Below are 25735 nucleotides of genomic sequence, written 5' to 3' on the forward strand. Positions count from 1 at the left end.
ATGGTTTATATGTGGCTAACATGCAAAATTCGGATAATCATTTACTCCATTATCTTCTCTGCTATAAATCTATAGGGAAGGGGAGGTTGGAATGACCGAATCTCTTTTTACCTACTCTTGTTGTTGTAGCCTGGATCTTATCCTTTACTAGGGTTAGCATCCAGGAGCATAAACAAGAGTTGGTAATCTGGAGATTCATTGTTTGTTGGGTCATAGGCCGATCATAATTGGGCCTAAGATATACGAAATTGGAAACCCAATTCCGTTTAAAGTTTTTACACCTCTTTATTTTATGATCTGTGAGGATGGGTTTCATAAGATATTTTATTATGGTAACTTTCTAAGCTTTACGGATAAAAATTTATTTGAAATAATTGACTGAACGATACTAACAAATCTGCCAAGTGTTTGAGATACTAACCATGCAGGCCAAACAGGTAGATCTCAGGCAATTCAGGGATACTATATACAACCAAAGAACAACCTCAGAGCCAAGCCGCTGGAAGTTGTGGAAAAATGATTATTGAAATTGTAATTTAGGGCTTGTAAGGGAAGGGACAAATAAAAACACCCTCCCACTTGATCACCATGGCCCGGGGTGATGATGTACTAAAATATGTAACTATTGTATAAGGTTAGCTGGACTATGGTCCCAGGCAAGGCCGGAGGTTTTCTCGCCTCCACTCTTTCCTACTGGCACCTACACGAGTGGAGGAATGTATAATTTCAAAATAATTAATAAAATTCTTGGCCTCGGCCTCTTACTGATCAAAAATAAATAAAAATATGCTAGTATATTTAAAATCTAATAATCAATTAATTAGATAATTATCTTTTTATTCTAACATTTACTTTTATTCACTATTTTTTATAATATAAAATATAAATAAATTAAACTAAAAAAATCCAAGAAATAAAATTAAACTAAAAAATCTAAAAAATAAAAATCGTAATATACCAACTTTTAAGTTTTATTTTATTTAAATTAAATTGATAATACATTCGTCAAATTATACTCTTTTAAACATATTATTTAACATATAATTTTTTTGTGAGTATTATGTTTCTAATTGAATGAATGAATGTTTTTAATAACGTCCACGGGGCCAAACAGCCTATGGGACCCACATATAGCCAACAAAAAAAGCATGCAAAGCTAAAAACACTGCTAAACATCCTTTGTATCTTGATTAGGAAGTGTGCAACTCTTGTTATCTTTTCTTGTTCAAATAGATTACTCAAGGTGTTTACTTTTGCAAAGTTGATTCAAAAAACCTTGTAGGTTGGACACTCCACGATGTAATGCCATTCTATCTCCACCACACTTTAAGTGCAATATCTACATCTTCTATCTTCCCACTCTTCGTTAGTTATCATCCATCTTTCGGTTTCACATCTAAATTGATGTGAGCTAGTTCTTATTAAACAATTAACATTTTTACATTTCATTTTATTTAATTCAATTATATATAAAATTTTATTTGATTGTATGACTCACCCTATGTAAACCATCATCATGATGACTGACCAAGGAATTGAAAAAAGAAAGTGCCCAACAAAATAAAATCAAGAGATATGCCCAATAAAATAAAATCAAGAGGTGGACATCACATTAAAATACAAGTGCAAGTGTACATACAAATTATAAAACATCAAACCTTCACCCAACTTAGGTTTTTTTCTGTCCAACAGTGTTGTCGTTTACTAAGCATGGAAAGGGTTCAACAGGAACACGACATTTCCGAAAATACGGGATTCCGATCTTTATAGCAATTGCTCATTATTATATAAAAATCTACGCAAATACTAATTAAAAAGCATCTGTACACAGTTGAAACAAATTAAAATGATTGTGAGCAATCCAATCGTTATCTTGGCTCTGTCATTATGTGTCACATTCTCATTCAGTACAATTTACATCGAAGTTCATCCCACAGTTAACGACCACTATTCCTTTTTCTGACCTGGTTTTGCTGGACGGCACTGTGTTCCTTTTCTTATATCTAGCATAATCTGTTCCTTTCCCAAGTCCAGAGTTCTTTATCCTCAGATTTCCACAGTCGCGGATCCAGTATCTGGCTTAAATTTTTGTGGATTCGTACTAGGTTTAGATATAGTAAAACAATGGCTTCAGAGCCTGTAAATGTGAGTGAATTCAGTGAATTGGCAAGGCAAGTGCTTCCTAAAAGTGTATATGACTATTATGCGGGAGCTGCAGAGGACGAATGGACATTCAAAGAAAACATCGCTGCTTTCCAGAGAATCAGGTTGGTTTTTCTTTACAAAAATGAAAGAAGCAGAATATTTGAGATCTTAATCAATGCGAAATGCAGAGAATCTTTTAAACCGGGATAATTTACATCAATATTGATCAATTCTTGTAAATTCTATCGGTATTAAAGGCAAATGCATGAAATTATTTTAAAATATATATTTTTCTTGTGGATTTGCGTTTATAGTAAAAAGACTGTTAAAATGGCTTTGGCAGTTGCGTGTTCCTCCTCAGCTTTGGCTCTGGTCAGAAGTCCTACTTTTGTGATACTTTAGAGAATACCAGTGATTAAAAATTTAGAGTACCAGTGACCTATTTTTAATCAGGCTAAATTACATCAATATTCAAAATCATTAAGTTTTTACAATCTATGAGATATTATGCTGTTAGTTTTTGAATTTGATTGTAATTGAATCCCCAGAAACTAACAGCACTATATCAATATTGTTAAAATCTTGTAATTTTAGAGAGGCTTAAGGTAAAATAAATGAAAATGCTTTGACATTTTTTTTGAAAGTTTTTTCTTCTTCTTTGGATTAAGAAAAAGAAACAGAAGAATACATCAGACTCAGCATACAACAGCAGAACAGCAGCATAAAAAGGATTTGCCTGCTGCCTAAAGAGGTAGTAATGATATAGAAAAAGTTCACACAACCAGCAAAACAGAAGATCATGAGCTAAAATCAGTTCTCAAAGGACGAACAGCCACAGCAAGTATACAGTCTCAGAGTCTGAGATAAATAATTGTGCTCTTAAAACAAAGGACATACTATCCACGCAATAACAAATATGCTTGAAGACTGAAATACAAATATTGTGCTCTCTGTAATTAAACCGTGTCACTGTTTTTGTGAGTTTCTTCTTGCAGCCATCAACTGTTCCGTCCTCATTCATGGAAGAAACAAATTCTTGTCTTTTCTTCAGCAACCTTCACAGTCCATAATAGCTCCGAAGATCACCTCCCCTGCAGAGTGTACGGCAAATGACCTGTTTTAATCATAAATGCAAACATAGTTGTCATCAGGTTGCTGTGCTGAGCACTGGGCAAAATCTAATTTGCTTATAAGTAAAATGACCTGTGTTTGAATGGCTTATAGATGCAAACATAGTTGTCATCAGGTTGCTGTGCTGAGCACTGGGCAAGATCTAATTTGCTTAAAAGTAAAATGACCTGTGTTTGAATGGCTTTGGGAGTTGCGTGTTCCTCTTCAGCATTGGCTCTGGTCCAGATCCATACTTTGTTCCTAACACTTGTTTATCTTTTGCTAATTTTAGAGATTACTGGTGACCTGTTTTAATCACCTCGAACATTAGTATATCAAAAAAGTTTCTATGATTTAAATTAATGTCTACAAGTCTAACATGGTGGCCTAGTGCAGGGCGCAGGGTCGGCTAGATAATTTAGGAGATTTTCGGAGTGAAGTGAGTCCATGAAAAAATTAAAAAAATTATCTGCTACATTATTTCTGGAATATGTACCAATAAATGCTGATAAATATCTGTGAAATAAAAATATATTATAAGTTAAAATAATACTCAGCTGCAATTAAAACATAATTACTCAAAAATCTTTTTAGCAGGTGCAGCAATCTTTCAGAACCCCATCGCTAGGTTCCTCTGAATATCTTCTTCTAAGCAGCTGCAGCTCCACAAATTCAAGAAAATATGCCCTTCTCTGCAGTTTTTCAATTTAACAGACTGCATGAAATCACATTGAACCAAAAATCCCAGCACTAGCCGCTACCTTGGCACTTCAGTGTAGGAATGGCACTTAGGTCAAGGCGTAGGAATAGCCAATGGCACTGATGAAAAGTACATGCTATAAATCATAAAATAGAAAGTGCCTAGCTCATCTGGACTAAAGTAAAGAAGATACAAATGAAGCCTATAAACGCCACCTCACATTTTGTACACCATAACCTGACTACATGTCCATGGGTTCGTGGATGGCTGTGGATGACCTTATTTTCTAAGAAGGATTTTTTTGTCACCTCCCTTTTGGTAAGCTCACCTCACATTTTATACCTCAGATTCATTGCATCATAAAGTCACTACATGTCCTCATTATTACGGGTTGTCTTTATTGTCAAAAGGGGATTTCAAAGGGTTTTCTGATATATTCTTAGTTTGCATTGAGTTTGTTGAGATTTTTGAAAAGAGCATGTTACATTAAATTTGGTCTAACTTTGTGTTCTTTTACCTTCACTTCAAGTATCTGATGCTTCTTTTAGTATTTTAATATTTAAATTTTATGATTTTAATACTATTATGCACAAATATTGTGCATTATATCAGACATACTAATAGGTAGAGGGTGAAACTGTAATGAACCTCACTGGTATCTTCCAAAATTTTACACTTTCCCTTTACTTCTCAATGGTTCACTAATCAGACATATTGTCAAACAGTTTGTGTGATCCCTTAGATACAGGGTTCTCTTACAGGTTTGAGAGTATTCAGATTTGTGAATGTTTCATTGCATTGTATAATAGATAACATACATTCATTCCAAGGAAAGATCATGAAAATTTCTCAAACAATTTTCTGATGTGAAAATCAGATTTCAACTGTGAATTGCATATTAATCGTTATCTGAAGAAAGGTGGGATTATTTTCTGACCTCAAGCTTGTCTTACATGGCTGGAGAGACTAGAAGAGTTTACCCAAATGATAAACAGCAACCCAACTAGTTGGAAGCTCTAATATACAGGACCAAAGTCTCCTTATCAGCCAATTCGATGCTTGCTTCAATACAAACTGTGATCATTAACAACAGCACATCATCTTCACTTCACTTGGACATGGGAGAAGTCTCTGGTAATTACTGCAGAACTCAAAATAACAAAGGATTATATCTTTGAAGGCACTTTCTGCGATAGCATTTTATCAGAATAAAGAGCCACGATGTGAAGATAAACACTAAAGGAAAGCCACGAAATGCCTAGAACAACCCTGAACCATCAAATATGGTGTAATCTCAGAACCACACCTTGGCAGCTATCACGTCTTCTAATAATACCTTCACGACCTGCTCGCCTGTCATCAACTAATCCAGTATTATATCATCCAGGGTCTGCAAGAAGCTGCTCTTATTCGAGGATCTCTTCTGTTCATGCATGCTAAAGGTATAAATCGATTGAGAAGACGGCCCTCCACGCAAAGACAGGCGTTTAACATTCTCAATCGCTAGGATACAGTTACCAAAACGGCCGCAATCTTTCCGTACATATTAATACCCGATATAAAATTTAGAAACCTTCAGGCGATAAGCAATGACTAGTACCCCGATTACCCAAATACTTTATTTTATCGCTTAGCCTTCAATTTAATTTGAAGGAGCAACATGCCTGTCTTCATACAGCTGCGACCAACCAAATTCAAACAATAATATTATTTGCCCACGATTTGCTCCACGAATTATCCACGCAACTCAGCAATTCTCATAATAAAATACCAAGTCTGTGTTAAAACTCCAACGCCAAGAAATATTCCGTTTCCTTCATTCATAAATCTTTTTTTACGAAGAATAAAATATTTTTGTGGAAAGTACATATTTCCTCTAAACAATTAATAATTAAATACCACAGAGAGTACCTGATTTTGAATATTGTAAGAAGAGTTTACAAATTTCATCATTGATGTTCAAATGTGAACTCCATTAGGTATCCAACTCTCTAAAGCCAAAGCTCTCCAATGTTCTCCAATAACCCTTTGCCACCTTTTTATAATAATTTATGTAATGGTAAGTAATAAATATTAAATTAAAATAATTTAATATTTATAAAGTGCCTTTAATGATATTTTCATTTTTAATTTCAAAAATTATTTTATATTAAATAATAATTAATTAAATATTAATTGTTTTAAAATAATTTAAGAGAAATAATAGTTTAATTAATTAATTGATTATTTTTAAGGTTAGAGAAATCGAGACATTATAGAGACAACAAATAGATGATTAAAACCATATTAACTAATCTTAAGAGTTCTTTGTCATCGTGCGACCTACTCATTTATATTGGCTACAATTTAGCCAAATGTACCATTTGTTACAAATGCCAGAGAGAATAATTACACCCAAGGTAGTTGGAAACATGTGGTCAAAATATCATGTGGTAAGGATGGAAATTCTCCCAAAACACCCATCAATGCTTATATTTCCATATGTTATTGATCATTTCTACCATGGTATGAAAACTTTACTTTGGAGGGATATTATAATTTATGTTAGTTGTATCCCATCTAATAGTATGTTAAAAGTTTGGGTTAAGTGTAATGGAGAGCCTTTGGCCTCATAAACATGACAAATGGCTTCATTTGTTTACTTTTGCCAATTTACAATATAACCAAGCTATCTTATGTTGTGATGGCTTGTTGAGAATATATCCTTTTAAATTTTAACTTTTCAAGTTGGACTTCAAATTTGTAGCTTTTAATTGTACATACCTATTTAAATGCATTAGTATGGACAAAGTTTTCATATATTAATATTCCTATGTAGGCTTTCATAGGCGGGTTGGTTAGATCACTTGGTTATTTAGTGTGCTTGAGCAAGACAAGTTTTACTTTGCTTAAGCTCAAAAAAGGGTCTATATTTGTTGGGCTCCAAGAACACTGAGAGCGGGGGGGGGGAAGAGGGCAGTGAATCAGTGTTCTATCGGAATGGAGAAATTTAACCTTATTAATACAACAACTCAGCAACTGGTAAACATAAAAGCATATAACAATAAGCAACAATGCAACCACAAAGATAAACACCATAACACCACAAATTTATACGTGGAAAACCTCAAAGAGGAAAAACGATGGTGGGATTGGAGACCCACAATATCTATCCATTGATCAGATGAATAAATATTACAATAAGGGGCTTGCACATGCAGGAAGGCTAACAACCTAGAGCACACTGCTCATCACAAACGGAGTCTCACTAACTACAGAAAACATCGGACAACAATCTAGAATGAAGATTGAACTGCAAGTATAGTATCTCCCATGCCTGAGTATAGTTTTGGTTAAGCTCAATATCAGAGGCCTTAAACCTCTTCCACAAACCCAATTCGATCACCTACGATCAACCAAATTCTCTGCATGAATGATTACAACATTGTTCACATAATCCCATACCATACATGATCTTCTATGATCTACAAGGAGATCTTACATCGTATTTATACAAACCCGGGACCTAAACAATTAGGTCGACCACCTAAAAGATAATACAATAAATTCATAACTTAAACCCGCAATCTAATGATCAACCAAGTCGTCTTAGGACCAAAACAACATAATCCAATCAATGAATCCAATCGGTAACGCATCAGGAGCATCAACCCACACGTTACATAAACCGGTCCATAACCTAGTAGAATAACCACCAGACCTATAATAGGTTGCCATAAGCCAAATGAAACACCACGAACAACTGGAACATGAACATGATAACCATCATCATTTGGATAACCTTCTAGAATCCGCACCAACACCACTTATTAGATACATCAAAAGATCTTCTACAAAGCTCTGCCAGTGAAACCCTCACCGATAACCAAAAGGCTTACTAGAACAAGTGATAGCTTCCGGATTATCAAATCCCGAACCAACTGAATGTGATACACATCAGGAACACATGAATAACCAATCCAAACCGATTCCACAAACCAAAGCATACCAGATCATACCGGATCAACATGATCTTACCAACCATCCTACCAGGATCAACTAGATACCGGTAAACAACCAAAAAAGCTAGTGTTGACATCAATGACAAACATCAATGCAACACATAATCAATTCCTCCAAATTGCCAACAATATTAAGGTTGATTTAACAAAGGATTTACAACAAACTTTTGGCACTAAGTGAGTGACCATCACTTTTCTAGATGCATTTTTTTACATCAACTTGTCAAACACTTTCTAGAGTTGAGCCTTCAATATTTAAAGTTCAAAGCTACCTTGATGGCCTATCTAGATGGTATCTTTGGAGTTCTCCAAAAAATAGTTTTGACTTTGGTTCTCATGTCTTTACTACATATTAAAATTGTCTTTGTTTGTATAAAAAAAAAATTGTTGGCCATGTTAAATTTGTGAAATACAACCTCACAGAACCCAGTGAACACCTGCATGCAAATAACCTATCACAACAATGGAAGATTCACAAAACACAAAGATTGCTTTGAAAACCTAGAGAAAAAGAATGCAATAATAATCAAATTGGTTAAGGATTACAAAGGGATCAATCCTTATAAAAGGAGATCAAACCTAAAAAGGGAAAACCCTAAAAGCAATTAATAATTAATAATAAATTAATTATTAATATTTTTAAGTTTAGCTTCCTAAGTTTAGCTTAAGTGAAATAGAGAAAATGTGACTTAATTATTAAATCAAAATGATTTAATTAATTAAGTATACGAATACCTTTTACTCTAACAGGCCAAGCATGGGGTCATTATAGCAACATTTTAAATATCAATGATCAATCATAATTAGGTTGACACACATATTTTTTTCTTATTTAATGTAAATAATAATTCTTAAGCTACTCCTAAATCCACATAAGTGGGATATATGAGAGAAAAAAGGAGTTGCTTTTCTATTTAAAAATTAAGGCAGTGCATGTTTTCATTGTCGACTAATTTATGCAAGAATTCCTATGTAGAAGCCAATGAATTATTCTAATAGTGAACTTGTCGATTCAAGCAAACCTTGTAAATGAGTCTCTCGAAGAGGTCATCTAGATTCTATTCAGAGATTGACTCTCAATCAATAGATTTACCTATGTATGTTGTAGCAAGGATTGATAACTATAGTGGTCCACCATGGAACTAAAGGAACTCGAAAATTATGCACATAACACTTTTATCACTAGGTAAGTGTGGACAAATACCATGATCCAAATCATGGATAATTATTATACATAAATCCCAAAGACTAGCACTTAATAAAACAACAATTGATATTGGTAAAATATAAATATAAGGTATAAAATCTACAACAATTTCTAGAGTTAAATCAATAGAGGACTTTGTGTAGAACCAACATTCACCTTCGATTGGTACTTGAAAATTAAAGATAATTGACACACAAGTATTGCAAAAAGAAGTTACTCGTACATATATATTCTCACTGTAACAAATTCAAGGATACACATTTCAATCCAACATTTTCCATATAATGTCACAATTTATTCTTTCATTTTGTTCTTCATAGCATATGATTTATTAAACATGAATGATTAGCTTATTCACCACACCTTGTGATGTACATATGTATGCTTGACAATGATAAATTAGTCAACAAGGGATTTGTCCTCATTGTCAATATTATATTTTCTTTCTTTTGTTTACATTGTTTAAGATAAACCAACTTCTTATTGTTTACAATATTTAACTTTTAAATACAAGCGAGTTCACATCTATGATTTAAGTTAAATAATAATCTATTTCAACGCGTTGGAACAAAAAATACAAATAAAAACCTCATTCCATATTCATCTAACCAAACAAATTAAAATAGAGTCAAATTCTAAATAAAATGGAAGCTCTTACACAAGATTATAAATAAATATATAATAAATTGTAAATCTAATATCTCTATATATGTTTCTCCATTTAAATTAATTTAAATATTATTTATATATTTAAAAACTATAAATTAAATAATACATTTTTATTTCTATTTGTGATATTATCATTTAAATTATAAATAAAAAATAAAAATAAAAAATAAAAAATAATATTATAATTATAATACACCAACTTTTAAATATTATTATATTTTAAATAAATTTTAACATATTGTTTAACATATAATTCGCTGTCGACATCACCTCACTGAAATACAAGTCCTAGGATAAATCCATAAAAACATATCAAACCTGTACCTAACTTGGGCTTTTCAATTCGAGCATGGTAAGAAGTATTCAACTCAAATACGGGTTTTGGATCCTTATCGCAATGGCTCATTATTATATAAAAATCTACACAAATGCTAATTAGACAGCATCACTACGATCGTTCCATTTGCTCTGTCATTCATGTGTCACATTCCCATTCATTCAATTTACTGCGAAGTTCATCCTAATTGTTTCAAGTCTTACATACTACAGTTAACCAACACTCCTTTTTCTTGAGCTGGTTTTTCTGGACGGCACTGTGTTCGTTTTCTCTATATCTAGCATAATTTGTTCCTTTCTGAAGCTCATAAGTTCTTTTTCGTGAGATTTTCAGGATCGCGGATCCATTGGCTGCTGTTAATTCGTACTAGGTTTAGATATAGTAAAACAATGGCTTTAGAGCCTGTAAATGTGAGTGAATTCAGTGAATTGGCAAGGCAAGTGCTTCCTAAAATGGTATATGACTATTATGCGGGAGGTGCAGAGGACGAATGGACACTCAAACAAAACATCGCTGCTTTCCAGAGAATCAGGTTGGTCTATCTTTACAAAAGCGAAAGAAGCAGAATATTTGAGATTTAATTAGCGCGAAATGCAGGAAAACTTTTAAATCAGGATAATTTACATCAATATTGATAAATTCTATCCGTATTAAAGGCAAATGTATGAAAATGTTTAATATAATTTATTTTATTTATGGATTTCCGTTTATAAGTTTAGGGACCTGTGTTGAAATGGCTTAGGTAGTTTGTGTTCCTCTTCAACTTTGGTTCTGGCACAAAGTCTTACTTTTGTTCATAACACTTGTCATCTCTTAGACACTTCAGGGAATACCAGTGACCTATTTTTAAACAGGCTAAATTATATCAATATTGTTAAATTCTTGTAAGTTCTTACCGACGCTTAAGGTAAATGAATGAAAATGCTTTGACATTTTTGCTTTTTTTTAAAGTTTGGATTTGCTTATAAGTAAAATGACCTGTGTTTGAATGGCTTGGGAGTTGGTGTGTTCCTCTTCAGCATTGGTTCTGGTCCAGAGTCCTAACACTTTTTATCTTTTGGTTACTTTTAGATATTACTGGTGACCTATTTTAATCACTTCGAATGTTAATATATCAACTAATTTTACATGATTTAGATACTAATATCTACAATAGCATAGTGGCCTTATGCATAGAGTTTAGGATATTTTCAGAGTGAAGTGGTTCCATGGAAAAATTTAAAAATATTATCTGCTAAATTATTTCTGAGATATGTACCAATAAGTGCTGATAAATATTTGTGAAGTAGAATATATTATAAGTTAAAATTATACTCAGTTGCCATTGGACAAAATAATTTAAATAACTCTCTAGCAGGTACAGCAATATTTCTGGACCCCATCGCTAGGTTCCTCTGAAGATCTTCTTCTCAGCAGCTGCTGCTCCATATTTTCAGAAAAAAATGCTCTTCTTTGCAGTTTTTCAATTTAACGGACTGCACGAAATCACATTGAACAAAAAAATCCAAGCAGTTGTCGCTACCATGTCACTGCTCATGTTCTCATGCGGCTGCTTAGCTTATTTTGGCTAGCAGCCATTGCTCAACTTGTTTAGGAAATATTTGTGGAGCTGGTGGCCCCATGAGTATCTTTTTTTCTCCTAAATTTTAAGCGACATCTTAAAATTGGTATTAATAATATTAGTAATAATTTGTGCACCAGAAAAAATAGAAATAAAATTTAAAAAAGAAGAAGAGGGAAACAAATTTGTGAAGCCACGTGGCATTTTTGACAATAAGCAGTTGCTTCTTATTTTCTGCCCCCACTATTTTTCCATAGCTTATTTTCAATTCCTAAATAGTAGCTGCTTCACTAAAATAGCAAAAGATTCTAAATTATCCTTTCCCAACAATTTAAAATTTGCACCTAAAATTAAGCAGAAAATGGACTTAAGCAGCCACATGGGAACATGAAGTTAGGTGTAGGAATAACTATAGCTATATAGCATAAAATAGAAAGCGCCTAGCGCATCTCAAGTAAATAAGATAAAACTGAAGCCTATAAAAGCCACCTCACATTTTGTACACCATAACCACACTACATGTCCACGGGTCCGTGAATTGCCTTATTGTCAAAAGCTATGTTACCCGGGGACGTGTCCCCAGTATTTTTTTCAGGCGTCCCCGTCCCGGGGACAGGGGACTCCTAGGGGACGTCCCCATAAATTCTGCATATTGATAGTGAATTTTGACAATGAATTATATAAGCAATTTGACTTTGACTCTCAACTTAACACAAATTTGGCATAAGAACTCTGCTAGTTCTTATATGTTAAGGTTCTATAATGTATATGTGTATGCTTTATCCATGTTTTCATATGAATATTTAAATTTCCTTATAAATTTTAATTTTTCCTATTTTTATATAGCTGTCCCCTTTGCCGTCCCCTAGCCATCTCCAAAATTGACAAAAAAAGCCACCGTCCCGAAAACTCATACCCCGTCCCCTGCCGTCCCTATCCCAGAAACTCGGGGTAACATAGGTCAAAAGGGGTTTTTGGTCACTTCCCTTTTGGTAAGGTCACCTCACATTCATTATATCATAACCTCAGCACATTCCTTATAGTTATGGGTTGCCTTTTTGCCGGAAAGAAGTTTTCAAAGGATTTTCTGACGTAATTCTAGGTTGCATTGAATTTGTTGAGCATTTCTGAAAAGAGCATGTCACATTAAATTTGGCCTAACTTTGTGTTCTTTTGTCTTCTCCTCAAGTATCTGATGCTTTCTTTCAATATTTTAATAAGTTGCGAAATTTATAATTTTAATACTACTTATATAGAAATTGATCATGCATTATATATATCAGGCGTACTAATAGGTAGAGGGTGAGACAACAAATAGGGTTTTCGAAATTTTCTCTGAAAAATATACTTCAACACAATTCAAATTGTTTGGCCTATCATACCATTTTTCCAGCGAAGGAGGCTGCACTGAAGTAGTAAAGTGCAAATCTGATCTTAGTTCATGCTGTCAATAGCCATGGAAATTATTAGACTAATAACAATGCTTCAAGTACTTTGCTCTCTATGACCATGTAGGAAGCTAATTAAGGTATTTTACATGCAAATTGATTTAACAGGCTTCGCCCAAGAGTTTTGGTGGATGTAAGCCGTGTAGATTTGTCAACCAGTATATTAGGATTCAAGATCTCTTCACCAATCATGATTGCTCCAACGGGTTTGCATAAATTAGCCCATCCTGAAGGTATTTTTCCTAGAATCAATTAGTTATTTTATTTTTCGGTTTTGGCTTATCAGACTCAGTCCAAACAACTTCGTCATGTCTGGTTTCTAACAGGGGAGGTAGCAACAGCAAGGGCTGCAGCAGATGCTAATACAATTATGGTAATATTATCTAAAATCAATATACCAGTTTATAAGTTACTCTTGCTTTTGATGATTTTATATTTGATGGTTTAGTGACTTGCGGAGAAGTTTGTCATCTGGGGTCAGTTTTTGAACAACACAGGACACATGCTATATAGGTTAAAGTGCCAATATTTCCTTAATCACCTAGGGTGGTTGTTATACCCAGTCTTCCTTGTTTTCAACATGCTGACATCATTACTCTGCAGATTGTTTCATTTTCCTCCAGTAGGACTGTTGAGGAGATTGCAGCCACTGGTGATGCTGTTCGTTTTCATCAAATCTATGTATGTGAACTTCAAACAATCTGTGCGGTTCATTAGCTATCTTGATTGTAAAAAGATTTGCACTTTCACATTTAACGCTAGTAAAGGAGCATTAACACCTGAATTTGAAGTTATAATATGCATCTTCGTTTTCCTTCCTGAGACAGATATATAAGAACAGAAATGTCTCAGCTGAAATAGTACGACGTGCAGAGCGTGCAGGCTACAAAGCAATTGTTTTAACAGTTGATACTCCAAGGATTGGACGCAGGGAAGCAGACATGAGGAACAAGTAAGGATGCCATGATGACCTTGTTCTTATAGGCACAGAATGATAACATGATTTTTTTAGGCCTGTACAGGGAGGTTCCAATAGATATCTATTCACACGTTATATGATGTTCATGCTTTCTCTGTGACACAAACATTGAGTTTTTCATTTACCAAATCTCAATTTCAAGAAAAAATGAGCGTTTCACAAATCACTCATCTCTATGGAATTGCCAATTTAACCTCGTTGATTTATATCACTTGAATTCCCTTGAGAACTGGATCATTATTATAGATGATTAAAACCAAATTAATTGTTCTTAAAGTTCTTTGCCATCGTGTGGCCTAGTCATTCATATTCGCTACCTAAGTCACAGGATAAGGCGATTTTCATGGATGAGGTTCGAATTTAATTGAATTTCAAACTTCTATAAAAAAAATCGAATTTAATCGAGTTTCCTCTATAAAGCACTGCTATCTGCCTCTAAACACAACTCAGCTGGTCGTGGGTATTCTTCGTATATGCTTTGTATCTATTGGGTCATGGGTGTCTGCAACTGCTGGGTCGCCCTCGGATTTTCTCCAACAAGGGTTGCTATTCTGATAATTTATTAGAAGTATAAATATATTTAAAAATAAACAAAATTATAAAAGGCGAATTTTATCCGAATTTTTTTGCGAATTTTTCCCTTGTCGAATTTCATCCGAATTTCATGGCTGTCGAATTCGAATTCAAACCTTGTGACTTAGTTCGCTACAATCTAGCAATCTAGCCAACTGTAAAATTTGTTATAGATGCTAGAGAGAGGAATTGAACCCAAGGTAGCTGGAAATATGTGTTTAAAATATCATTATTATAGATGATTAAAATCACATTAATTGCACTTAAGAGTTCTTTGCCGTTGTGTGGCCTACTCATTCATATTCGCTACAATCTAGCAAACTGTGAAATTTGTTACAGATGCTAAAGAGAGGAATTACACAACATGTGTTTAAAATATCATGTGGCAAGGATGGAATTCTCCCAAACTACATGTCAATGCTTTTAGTTTCAGATGCTATTGATCCTGTCTGTCAGTAGTATGAAAACTTTACTTTGGTGGGATATTATAATTTATGCCAGTCGTACCCCATCTAAGAGTATTTTAAAAGTTTGAGTTTAGTGTTTTAAAATACCAATTTCGACGTCCAGGAACTTATGACTTCTACGACTGTATTTACCATCATTCACTCAACCATTAATGCCATGATACCATGCTTTGAATAATGTATTACCTCCAGCGATATAATATGGCCCTGGCTTCCAGTTACAAAGTAATCTCAGCAAAATCTTTAAACCCACAGAAATTGGTCTTTAATGAAGACTTCACAAATTTGTATTGATATCTTTGATGAAAATTATGTGAAAAATCTAAGTGACCTCCATCAACTAGTTAGGATAGATAGTTTCACTATCAAAATCAGTATCCTCTAGGATTTCCATCCTAGAATTAGGCTTCACAAGAAACTCTCCAAATTCACAGAAGAAAAATAAACCAAGCATAGTGAACATTAGCTCCAAAATGTTTTTTTCTACAACCCATAGAACTTTTTCAAAAATCTTTTCAGTTTTCTACTTAAAATAATTCATTTAAGCCCTGAAAATAAAGTGATTTTATTATTCCCCTTTTAATATTTCATTTAAGTCACTTTGTAACAATTTTTAAAAATTAATTAAATAACATTTGTGATTTCCCCATCTTTGACCTAGAAAGTAACAAACAATAAACAGTTGTATGATCAAGGGTGGCAGCCTTGATATCAAATTTTAAGTAGTGAAGAGTTAGAAAGTAATAAGTGAACATAGCACCTATATGTAAAATGTAATACATTGAGGAAATCATCTTATTCCAAGGGATGATAAGGGTAAAGACTGGTAAGGAATTGATACATAAAGACTTGCAAGCATCTAAGATGCTATTCTAAACATCAGCATATCAACTTATGAAAGAATCCATATCGGCATTCCAGAAGAAAAGACAAAGCACAGTATCGAGGAGTATAATCGATTAAGCAAGACAAGAACTTTATCGATCTGCATTATCTAATTGTATATGACAAGATAAGGATAAAGAGACCAATCAAGAAATCTGAACACAGACAGCATCCAAGCATCGATAATCAAAAGCAATTAATGAACATTGGTGATCTTATTAATCATAGATCAACATCCAAATTAATAAACATACAGTCAGCAAATGAATGATAATCATTGACCATGATACTGATTAAGGAAGGAAGATTATCGATACTTGAAGGATCATTGGTATCAATGGATAAAGGATGACTAAGTAATATCGTTCTCATCAAAGAATCGATATGATCTTAAGAGTATCGACTTAAGATAATCGATTGATACATAAGCAATCACCTTATCCAATAAAGAGACTAAACAATGATTAAGAGTTAGTAATTTTCAAAGGTTAATATATGAAGAGACACAATAACTATAATGGAAGGGTGCAATCTGGACCCAATCAATTAGTCAATGAAAGGAGGCAATTAGAATATGAGTCTAATCGATTAGCATTAAGACAAGAATATGCTACGATTAATGAAGGGGTGCATTAGACAAATGTGGAAACAGATCTGATTAGAAGCTGTTATGGAGAGTGTCTATTACCAAAAGGGATGAGACATGTCTTGTCCAGTGCGACTCCTCATTCAAGAACGCAGATATAGGAAGACATTCCCATCATTCATTCAAGGCATTGATTTGGAAAACTTATAACCTTTAATCCTTGATTGGATCTGCTCATTTGAGGAAGTGCCTATTTGGCATAAATCGGTTGCAAGCACATAACTACAAATCAGGGACGACACCAGTGATTGCAAAGGAAGAAAGCATATATTGGAAACAACATCACCCATTTCATTGCAAGTTATTATATTAGGATCAAACATAACAACTATTACCTGTCATACATTTGCATGTATTAAGAGTCATATTAGAGACAACAAAATACATATTGCTTTAAGCAATATCATATCTCATTGCATATTCATATTGCCATACTTGACATAGTAGAGATCCTAAGAGATCATTGCACTTAGCGCAAATCAAATCAATTCACTTTCAACATATATATTATTGTATATATCAGAAATAGCAAGTGATATTGTTCTTATTCTTCATTACATAGTTCAATTGCAAAGATTAGATATTGTAAGTGTGAGGAATTGAAGTAATTGTCCCTATATTCCCAGATATCCTAAAAGGGGACATTACAACATTACCCTTAAAATGCACTTTATTGGATAATATTAAATAATTAATTTAAATTATTCCTTCACTGCTGACTTTAGCCTACAGTAATAAGATAGGCTAAATGGTCTCCTGGGCTACTCCTTAGAAAAGGACATTATAGTCTCCCCTTTCCAAAATTACTTGTCGTCAAGCAATTGTAGATTAGCGTGCTACAAAATCTATCCACCCTCCCAAGTGGCATCCTCAATGGGCAATTCTTTCCATCTGATGAGATATTCTTTAATTAGCCTGCTCCTCAATCTCCTCTCTCTGACATTCAGAATTTTCTTAGGAACCAAGACCAATCTACCCTCCTCATCCAATGGTGGAAGCTTAGGTGACGATGTGATAGGCTGCCCTAATGCCTTTTTGAGGCATGGAACATTGAACACATTATGAACCTTGTTATTCTCCAGCAGCTCAAGCTCATAAGCTACTTCCCCCACTCTTCGAACAATCCTATAAGGGACATAGAAGTGAGGCTTCAACTTCTTTGCTACCTGCAGGACTTAAGGCACAAGAAAATTAAATCACCAACCTCAAATCTTCTCTCAACTTTGTGCTGTCCGCATATATCTTCTGTTGATTTTGGTAACTTTGAAGATATTTCTTAAGTGTCTTAAGGGTGGATAGACTATCTTGAATCCAATTCTTAGCTTTGGGAGTCTTGCTATTACCAAAAGATAAATCCATAAATGATGGAGCATCATATCCATACAAGGCTCTGAAAGGAGTCATCCCAATGGACATGTGATAGGTGGTGCTGTAATATTTTTCACCCAAATGTACCACCTGATCCAAGCCTTCTGCTGCCCTACTACATAGTTACACAAATATCCTTCCATTCATTTGTTCATAATCTTTGTTTGCCCATCAGTCCATGGGAGGTAACTCGTACTTGGGGTCAATTCTGTGCCAACCAATCCAAACAATTCCTACCAAAAGATACTAAAACATTTGTTGTACCAATTATTTACAATATTCTTTGACAATCCATGGAGTCTAAACACCTCTTTGAAGAATAAATATACAACCCCAATGCCTTAAACTCCAATGAAATGACACAGAAATGAACAAACTTGATCAACTAATCAACTACCATTAATATATAGTCTTTGCCCTGCACCTTTGATAGGCCAGTGATGAAGTCTATTGTATACTCTCCCACTTTTGCTCTAGAATAGGCAATGGCTGAAGTAGATCAGTTGGGAAAGTGTGAGAAATGAAAATCGCCAGAAAATCGCCAGACTCGGCGAGTCCAAGTCCGAGACATGCTTGCCGAGTCTCTGGGACTCGGACTCGGACTCATCTGAGAATGGCGAGCAGACTCGCCGAGTTGGCGAGTTTGGCAAAAACTCGCCAAACTTGGCGAGTCCAGTGCCTGAAACTCGGCTACTGGCTGGGTTACGTAAAATGACAAAAAAAAAACATTTTAAAAAGTTTTTTTAAAATGAATGATCTCGTCTTTGTTCACTACAACCTCCGCCTGAGAATGAGAAAAATTAGAGTTACAACATGTCAGCCAATAGAAAAATAACACCCAACGCCTTTATTAAATAATAAGTTTTTTGGCCGCGCGAGGCGCTGCCCCTCGACCCCCCCTTGACCCCACCTTGGGGGCACTGCCCCCAAACCCCCTGTCGAAAATTATGGGGGGAAACTGCATCGATAGAAGTAGGGAAAATTTAACCTCCGAGTTTGACACTGATTGGATCGACCAGGTAGATATAGAGCCTAAGACTGTAGCCATGGCAGAGGAGGAGCGAAGAGCATGAGCACAGATAGGAGATTCAGAGGCAGATAGTGACACGGATGTTCCTGATGTTGGTGAGCATGGCATGGTGTCACGGGGAGCGGCTATGGCTGTCGAATCATCCAGGACCTACCTTAGACGCCTTCGCAAGGGGCCGGGGCCGGAGGGTGCAGCCATGCTGGCTCCTCTGAGCCATAGGCTTGTAGTTGTATTTACCTTAGGTATTTATATGAAACATTTGATGATGATCATATGATGACATGGATTTTTTATTCCATGAGTTTTGTAATATTGTATACATTTGACAATATTTATATATCTATGTTTGTTATTTCCTTCAGCTAAAATTTGCGTTTATGCTTATGTGATTGATGTATACTTGTGTATGTAATCAAATGAGCCGAGTTTGATGATGTTATTGTGTCTTTAAGGTGTATTCAATAAAGGGTGCTTGAAACAAGTTTTAAATCTTTAAAAATCTCTAAATTTCTTGAGTTTTTCACTTTCCCGAGTCCAGTAGAGTCTGAAGCCGAGTCTGACTCCGAGTCCCGAGTCCAAGTCCAATTCGGCCTTGCCGAGTCTGAGCCGAGTCCGAGTCCCGTTTCTTTGGAACTTCTGACTTGTTCTACTAACAAATCATGCACTCCTTGACATGTCGCAAGACATCATCCCTGAGGCCCTTCCATGAGATCCTCTCTCTAATTTGCCTACAAGTCTTAAAATACCTTGGATGTCTTGCAAGTTGATTATCATGGATGGTTCTCAAAATATTTTCCTTCAAATTAGATTTAGGGACCAAAAAAATTCTATCCTTGCCCGTCATCCTGAATTTCGCCATCCATTACTTCACATGTAAATGTGTTTTTGGATTATTCAACCAAAAAGTGAGCCTTCTAATTAGTTGAAATTTCTGCTAGAGAACAAATAGTGGGCTTCCTAGAAAGAGCATCAACAACAATATTCTTTTTCCCCTTAACATACTCTTATGTCAAAGTCATATGCCCGTACCTTGCTAAGCCACTTCAGTTGTCCCTCATTTAAATCTTTTGTTCCAAAAAGTATTTCAAGCTGTTTTGGTTGGATCTAACAACAATTTTTTCACCTACCAAGTACTGTCCAAACTTCGCCAATGCATGCATGAGGGCGAGCATCTCCTTATCATAGATGGAATAGAGCCTCTCTATATCTCAGAGCTTGTGGCTCTCATAAGTAATAGGGTGTCTGTTTTGCATCAATATTGCTCCAATTCACTCACCTGATGCATCACATTCTAGACCAAAGGGTTGAGAGAAATCTAGTAAAGCTAACACTGGACAAGTACTCATCACCTCCTTGAGTTTGTCAAATGCCTTCTGAGCCTCCTTTGTCCATTTGAAAGCCCCTTTCTTGGTAACATCTATAAGAGTTGCGCCAAGCTGAGGAAACCCCTTTAAAAACCTCATGTAATAACTACACAACCCAAAGAAGCCTTTCTTGGTGACATTTGTAAGAGGTGCGCCAAGTTGAGGAAACCCCTTAACAAACCTCTTGTAATAACTATGCAACCCGAAGAAGCCTCTCAACTCTATCAATGTATGTGGTGGTGGCCAATCTAAAATTGCTTGTATCTTCTCTTGGTGAACCTATACACCCTTAGTATTGTACACACGTCCCAAGTAGAGGATTTATGTCATCCCAAATTATAATTTTCAAAAGAGATTATAAAAAGAAAAATTGGAGGAGAAGAAGCTCATTCTGTATATTTTATCAAACTTTGTTTCCTCTGTGAGATTGAATATTGTTCATCTCTTTCACCTTAGAAGAAACCCTAAGGTTAGATTGGTTTCGATGGTGAAAGATTCCTCCCTAGCCAATATTGTGTGATTTATCAAAGGTCACAGTTTGTGCAGAAAAGATTCAAAGGTGGATTCACCTAGAATTCACATTCTTATCTTAATGGAGTTTATGTTTGTCCCTTCTTTGTGGAGTTGCTACTAATTGTTTGCATGAGAACAATGTTGGCACAATTTTAGATGAAGATAATAATGCAGAAATAAGTGTTTATACAACTGATGATATTCATTATGTTGAGTTTGGTCTTGAAGAATGTGGAGTGATCATGTGAATGCATATGGCAGCCTATTTGTTTGGTGTGCAACATGTAGTCTTCCTCATACATAGTACGCTTCAAAAGTGTCATAAAGAAGTACTGTTGTAGAACTGAAGGTGGAAGGAGATATGTGCCATAGGTTTGATTGTAGAAGTACATGTGTCACAATAAGTTGCCAAGAGGAGATTGAAACAATGAGAAAATTTGAAGAGTGCAGCTCTTCAATTGAGGTGTCTTAAATTGTTGTGTTGATGAAGATTGCATCAACATAAGTGACTTTGAGGTATGTTGGTTGCTTGTTGTCCTTGAGATGAACAAAGTTGAATTTGATTTTTTTTCATAATGAAGGTGTAACTTCTGTTAGCGTGGATGACGGTGTGGTTGAGTTTGAGTGCTTCACTTGGATCCAACATACATTTTGCAATGATGTTGAGTAGCAATGAATACTTCAGGTTGATGATCAGCTGACTGCTCAAGTTTCATATATGCTCGAGCTTCAATTTTTTCAGTTTGAGTTGTTAGAAGATGAGCTTCCTTATGCAGGTCAGTGGGATAACAAGGCACATTTTTTGTTACAGTGTTGATTAGGCTCTAAGATTGTTGATAGCTACATCAAAGAAGGAAAAGTATGAAAATGGATAAGAGATGGAAGGTGCACATTTGCAGTGGCTTGGCCACATAGTTTTTCCATTCTAAGGTCTTAAACTTGGTTCAAATGAGTAGAAATTCTGCCAACCTTAAAAAGGATGAAAATATGTGATGTAAAATCTTGGTTGGGGCACATTTGTGATGCCTCAATTATCTGTAAGTTCCACCAAACTTGAAATAATAAAAAACTGTCCAATTCAGCCTTAAAACAAGTGTGGGTAAATTCCTCACCATATCATAAGAAGGTGACAATTGGAATGACTGAAACATAAATCTCTACAATTAATATGCTTAATACAGATCAATGACTACATGATAGGGTATGAGCTGCCTTGGAGGCTTAAATATCTCACACCCACACTCGTTTTGCTGCCAAACCTCCCTCTCAGCCTTCAACATGTCTAATAACTCAAAAATCTAACGTTGAACAACTCAAAAATCTAACATCCAGCTCAGGAAAAACTGTTAGTATTGCTGAAACCCCTTCCATTCTTGCCACCATCATCAGCTTTCCTAATTTAACCATGAATTGACTCCTTTTTTCTGCCTTGAAACATTTGTCAACCATCAGAAAATCTCTTCCCAACCCTCAAGAACACATTCACCCAGCCAATAATGGAAGTTGTGCTAGAAAAAGAGGAATACCCATGACTTGATCTGAAAACTCTTACACCAGCTACAGAGGGTAATTGATCCTCAAATGTGGATTCCATTGCCTTAAAATCTGATAACAGAGTTGCTTGTTGAAGCAAAACGCATGCCCAACCAAAAGCATGAAGGCAACAAGAAAGATTGGAAATAGGCTCCAATTTGTACTCATGCCCAGCAGAAGAAAATACTCATGCTAAAAGCCAGGAATAATGCAGCCTCCATAATACAAACTTAGACAACCAAAAAAGGAAAAAGGTTGCGCCCAAGATAGGAAGAATAAACACCTGCAACTTGCAATGAAGTCTCACACCAACATAAGCTAATTTCACCTAGTAGAAAGAAACACCATCACTCAGATATGGAGTCTTTGACACCTAAAGAAAAGGAAATAAGCAATTTCCCAGCAACACTATACCAATGCCCAACACCGAAAACTCCCAAGTCAATCAACAATGAAGATGCCAAGCACCCCAAGTAGACTACAGAGATCATAGCCCATCAATCAAGCTTAACCATCAAACATGGCATCCATTTGCTTCCCTAATAATCCCTCAAACTCGTCTAATTGTTCGCCTAATTTGTCTTGCTTGCGAGACTTCACAAACTTGAACTTTAATCGCACCTATAAAAACTTTCGGCACAATCTGTAACTCTGAATGAGCTACATCGTATTAACTAAGGATGATCTTTCACCACTGTGATTATTCTTCTCCGATAGGGTTTTTGTTCTCAAGAAGGTTGAGATAAACCAAGTTCAATCCCACAGAACCACAAAGGTTTCACAAGAGGAAATCAAATAATTTGCATAATTCCAAAAGAGCTCACTAAACCTCCTTTTATACTTTTTCCCGCCAAACTTTCTAGAAGATATAGTTTAAATTCACTTTTAATAAATAACTCCTTTTTGTTCCAAAAGACCCTATTAATGAAATAATAAATATGTTTGATGTTCAAGGTCCCTTTTTAATTGTCCAAGATTTAAATCTTTTAATTTTCCTTTCCAGTTAGCTATTACACTAAGGTGCTTTTTAAATTATTTTACAAAATTAAGCAAGCTTACTGAAATAATTAAATTAAAGCTCAATAATTCACCCTAGTTGTGGAAATTGCCAAAAGCATTAGAACCAAAATCTGACCATATGGAATGATACTAATGATGAATAATGATAATTGGAGTTGATCAGGTGACTTACTATAAATAGACGCTCTCTCCAAGCATCTTGTAGAACACACCAAAAGTCATAATTCACATTGGAAAGTGTCATAGGAGTCCTCAAGACCAACTGAGCTCATTGCCAACATCAAACATCCTCTTTGACAAGGTTGGTGCACATCAAGAAAGTCGGAGCTAACTACAATGTTGGTGTGGCCGAAAATGGGGACATTATTGTTTTAAAAAGAGAGCATAAGTTATCAGGACTTATTCCTAAGTTTATTAAAATTGGCTCAAGTGGAGAAAAGTTTTGCCCAAAATGGTTGTTTCTAGGATCTTGCCAATGTTGAAAAGATGACTAAGCTGTCTTGGGTGCACAACTATGATGCTTATGGCATCGCATATCCTTGCTAATGCACTTTTGGTTGGGTTCAACCATCACTTTTTTCTGCCAAGTCATTAAAGTCGGCAAAAACATCAAACTCCACCTATGAAGAAGTGGTGCCACAATTACACTAGTTGGTCTTCAAAGCAAAAAACCAAGATTAACTCAGTAAAATTCAAGGTTTTCCTCTATATGCAAGTTAAAAAATTCAACATCATTTCGAAGTCTTCTCTAATTGTTTCAATTTTTGGGCGAAGGCCTATTTATAGGCCATGTGATTATATTACTTATTTAGGATAAGTTTTGTTTTAAAGTTTGTCTTTTCAACTTTTTAGCTTTATGTATTTTCTTTAAAAACCTTTTTTGGGATTAAAATAAAGATTATTTCAAAGTCTCAAATATTGGTATTTGTAACCTATAAATAGGTGATGCTATGCTTATGTTGTAGAAACTATTATTCAAGTTGGTTATTCTATGTTTGCATTTATTGTGTAGATAATTTCATAAAAAATTGAAAGTATATTGTACTGAGTCAAGCTTTATATTGATGCCATATGTCTATTTTATTTGTGGCTTTGAATATATATTAGCTATTTATTTCTTGAAACCTTTTGTTGTATTCCTTTTGGAATCTTGTTTGCATTGAATAGCTAGTCCTTGTTTTAGCCACCACAATGGTGTTGTTTGTGTGTTAATTAACAATCTCTAAATATTTCAATATTTGGAAATCTCATTTGTATAGAGATATGAAACTTCATATGAAGTCTCCTAATGTCTAGAGACATCCCCATTGGGTCTCTGAGATGGGGAAATGTTTCTAGTATGGGAGATGAGTACTGAGGGTTAAAGTATGTGTCCCCTAGTAACAATGGAACTTCAAGAACTGTTTATCATTTCTAGAAATATTGTGTCTGTTTGAAGTAAAAAGACAAGATTTTGTACATTTTTGTTTGATTCTTATCTTTGTAATAAAATTTATGATAGCATAATAAAATCCTAACAAATAAATTTCTATTTTGGTTTAATTATCTTCTTGAAAAGAAAATTGAGTGACTTTTTTTCAGTGAAACTCTTTAAGTTTGGATAAATTTCTTGTAAGCTTGTAGCATGGATTCTCTTAGAATTTACATTACAAAGAAGTGTTTTGAGAGTTTAACGTATCATCTATTAGGGTGCAACTATGCTGCAATGGCTTTAGCCTTGAGATTACTTCAGATTCAGAGAATAAACAGTCTGGTAAGAGGCCCAGTATGCAGCAACAAGTCTGGAACTATGCGAAACACAGTAGGCCAAATATTATAAGCTATCCAAAGTTAGCGGCTCTAGCATTTACAAGCATTTGTTTACAATTTATGATCATCAGACTTTTTAGTGTCTCCAATCAGCACTACACATAATTGAATTCATGTTGGAAAAATAGTTTAAACTTCAGAATATTTCACCTTTTTGCGTTGAGCAAATCGTTTTAGCTTACTTGGTCTAGTTTTATTATTTCTGTAAAGATTGTATATATTACTGTTTTTCTCATGTTCTTCCAATCTTTTGTATATTTGAATGATATTGTGTTGTTATGTTTGATTGGAGATATATAATATAAGATATTTCCAATGGGAAGCTAATAAGTTCCTCATTATTTGAAAAATCTCTAAGTTCCTTTGGATT

General features: G+C 34.8%; 1 protein-coding gene and 1 long non-coding RNA gene across 5 annotated transcripts in view; one reads left to right on the plus strand and one right to left on the minus strand.

Moving 5' to 3' along the window:
- Positions 1–1755: 1755 nt before the first annotated feature.
- LOC131074960 (peroxisomal (S)-2-hydroxyacid oxidase GLO4) overlaps positions 1756–25735 on the plus strand; it is a 139901-nt gene continuing 115921 nt past the window's right edge. The window contains exons 1-6 of one of the 3 annotated variants that reach the window (XM_058011712.2): positions 2135–2267; positions 10503–10701; positions 13287–13411; positions 13505–13551; positions 13782–13859; positions 14006–14130. In XM_058011712.2, the coding sequence (XP_057867695.1) occupies positions 2195–2267; positions 10503–10701; positions 13287–13411; positions 13505–13551; positions 13782–13859; positions 14006–14130 (647 nt within the window). In that variant the 5' untranslated portion in view covers positions 2135–2194. Of the gene's footprint in view, positions 2268–10207; positions 10381–10502; positions 10702–13286; positions 13412–13504; positions 13552–13781; positions 13860–14005; positions 14131–25735 lie in introns of those variants that run through there. The other 2 variants (XM_058011715.2, XM_058011714.2) reach the window with 2 other exon arrangements.
- On the minus strand, positions 2849–5895 carry LOC131074962 (uncharacterized). Of its 2 annotated transcripts, XR_009113149.2 has the most exons (3): positions 5262–5854; positions 3444–5096; positions 2849–3259 (listed from the first exon to the last, which is right to left on the minus strand). It is a non-coding gene; the product is annotated as an uncharacterized LOC131074962 (long non-coding RNA). The 2 variants fall into 2 exon arrangements; XR_009113148.2 differs by having other exon boundaries at positions 3444–5895.

The sequence above is a fragment of the Cryptomeria japonica genome, chromosome 2 (genome assembly GCF_030272615.1).
Source record: "Cryptomeria japonica chromosome 2, Sugi_1.0, whole genome shotgun sequence".
Taxonomy (NCBI): Eukaryota; Viridiplantae; Streptophyta; class Pinopsida; order Cupressales; family Cupressaceae; genus Cryptomeria; species Cryptomeria japonica.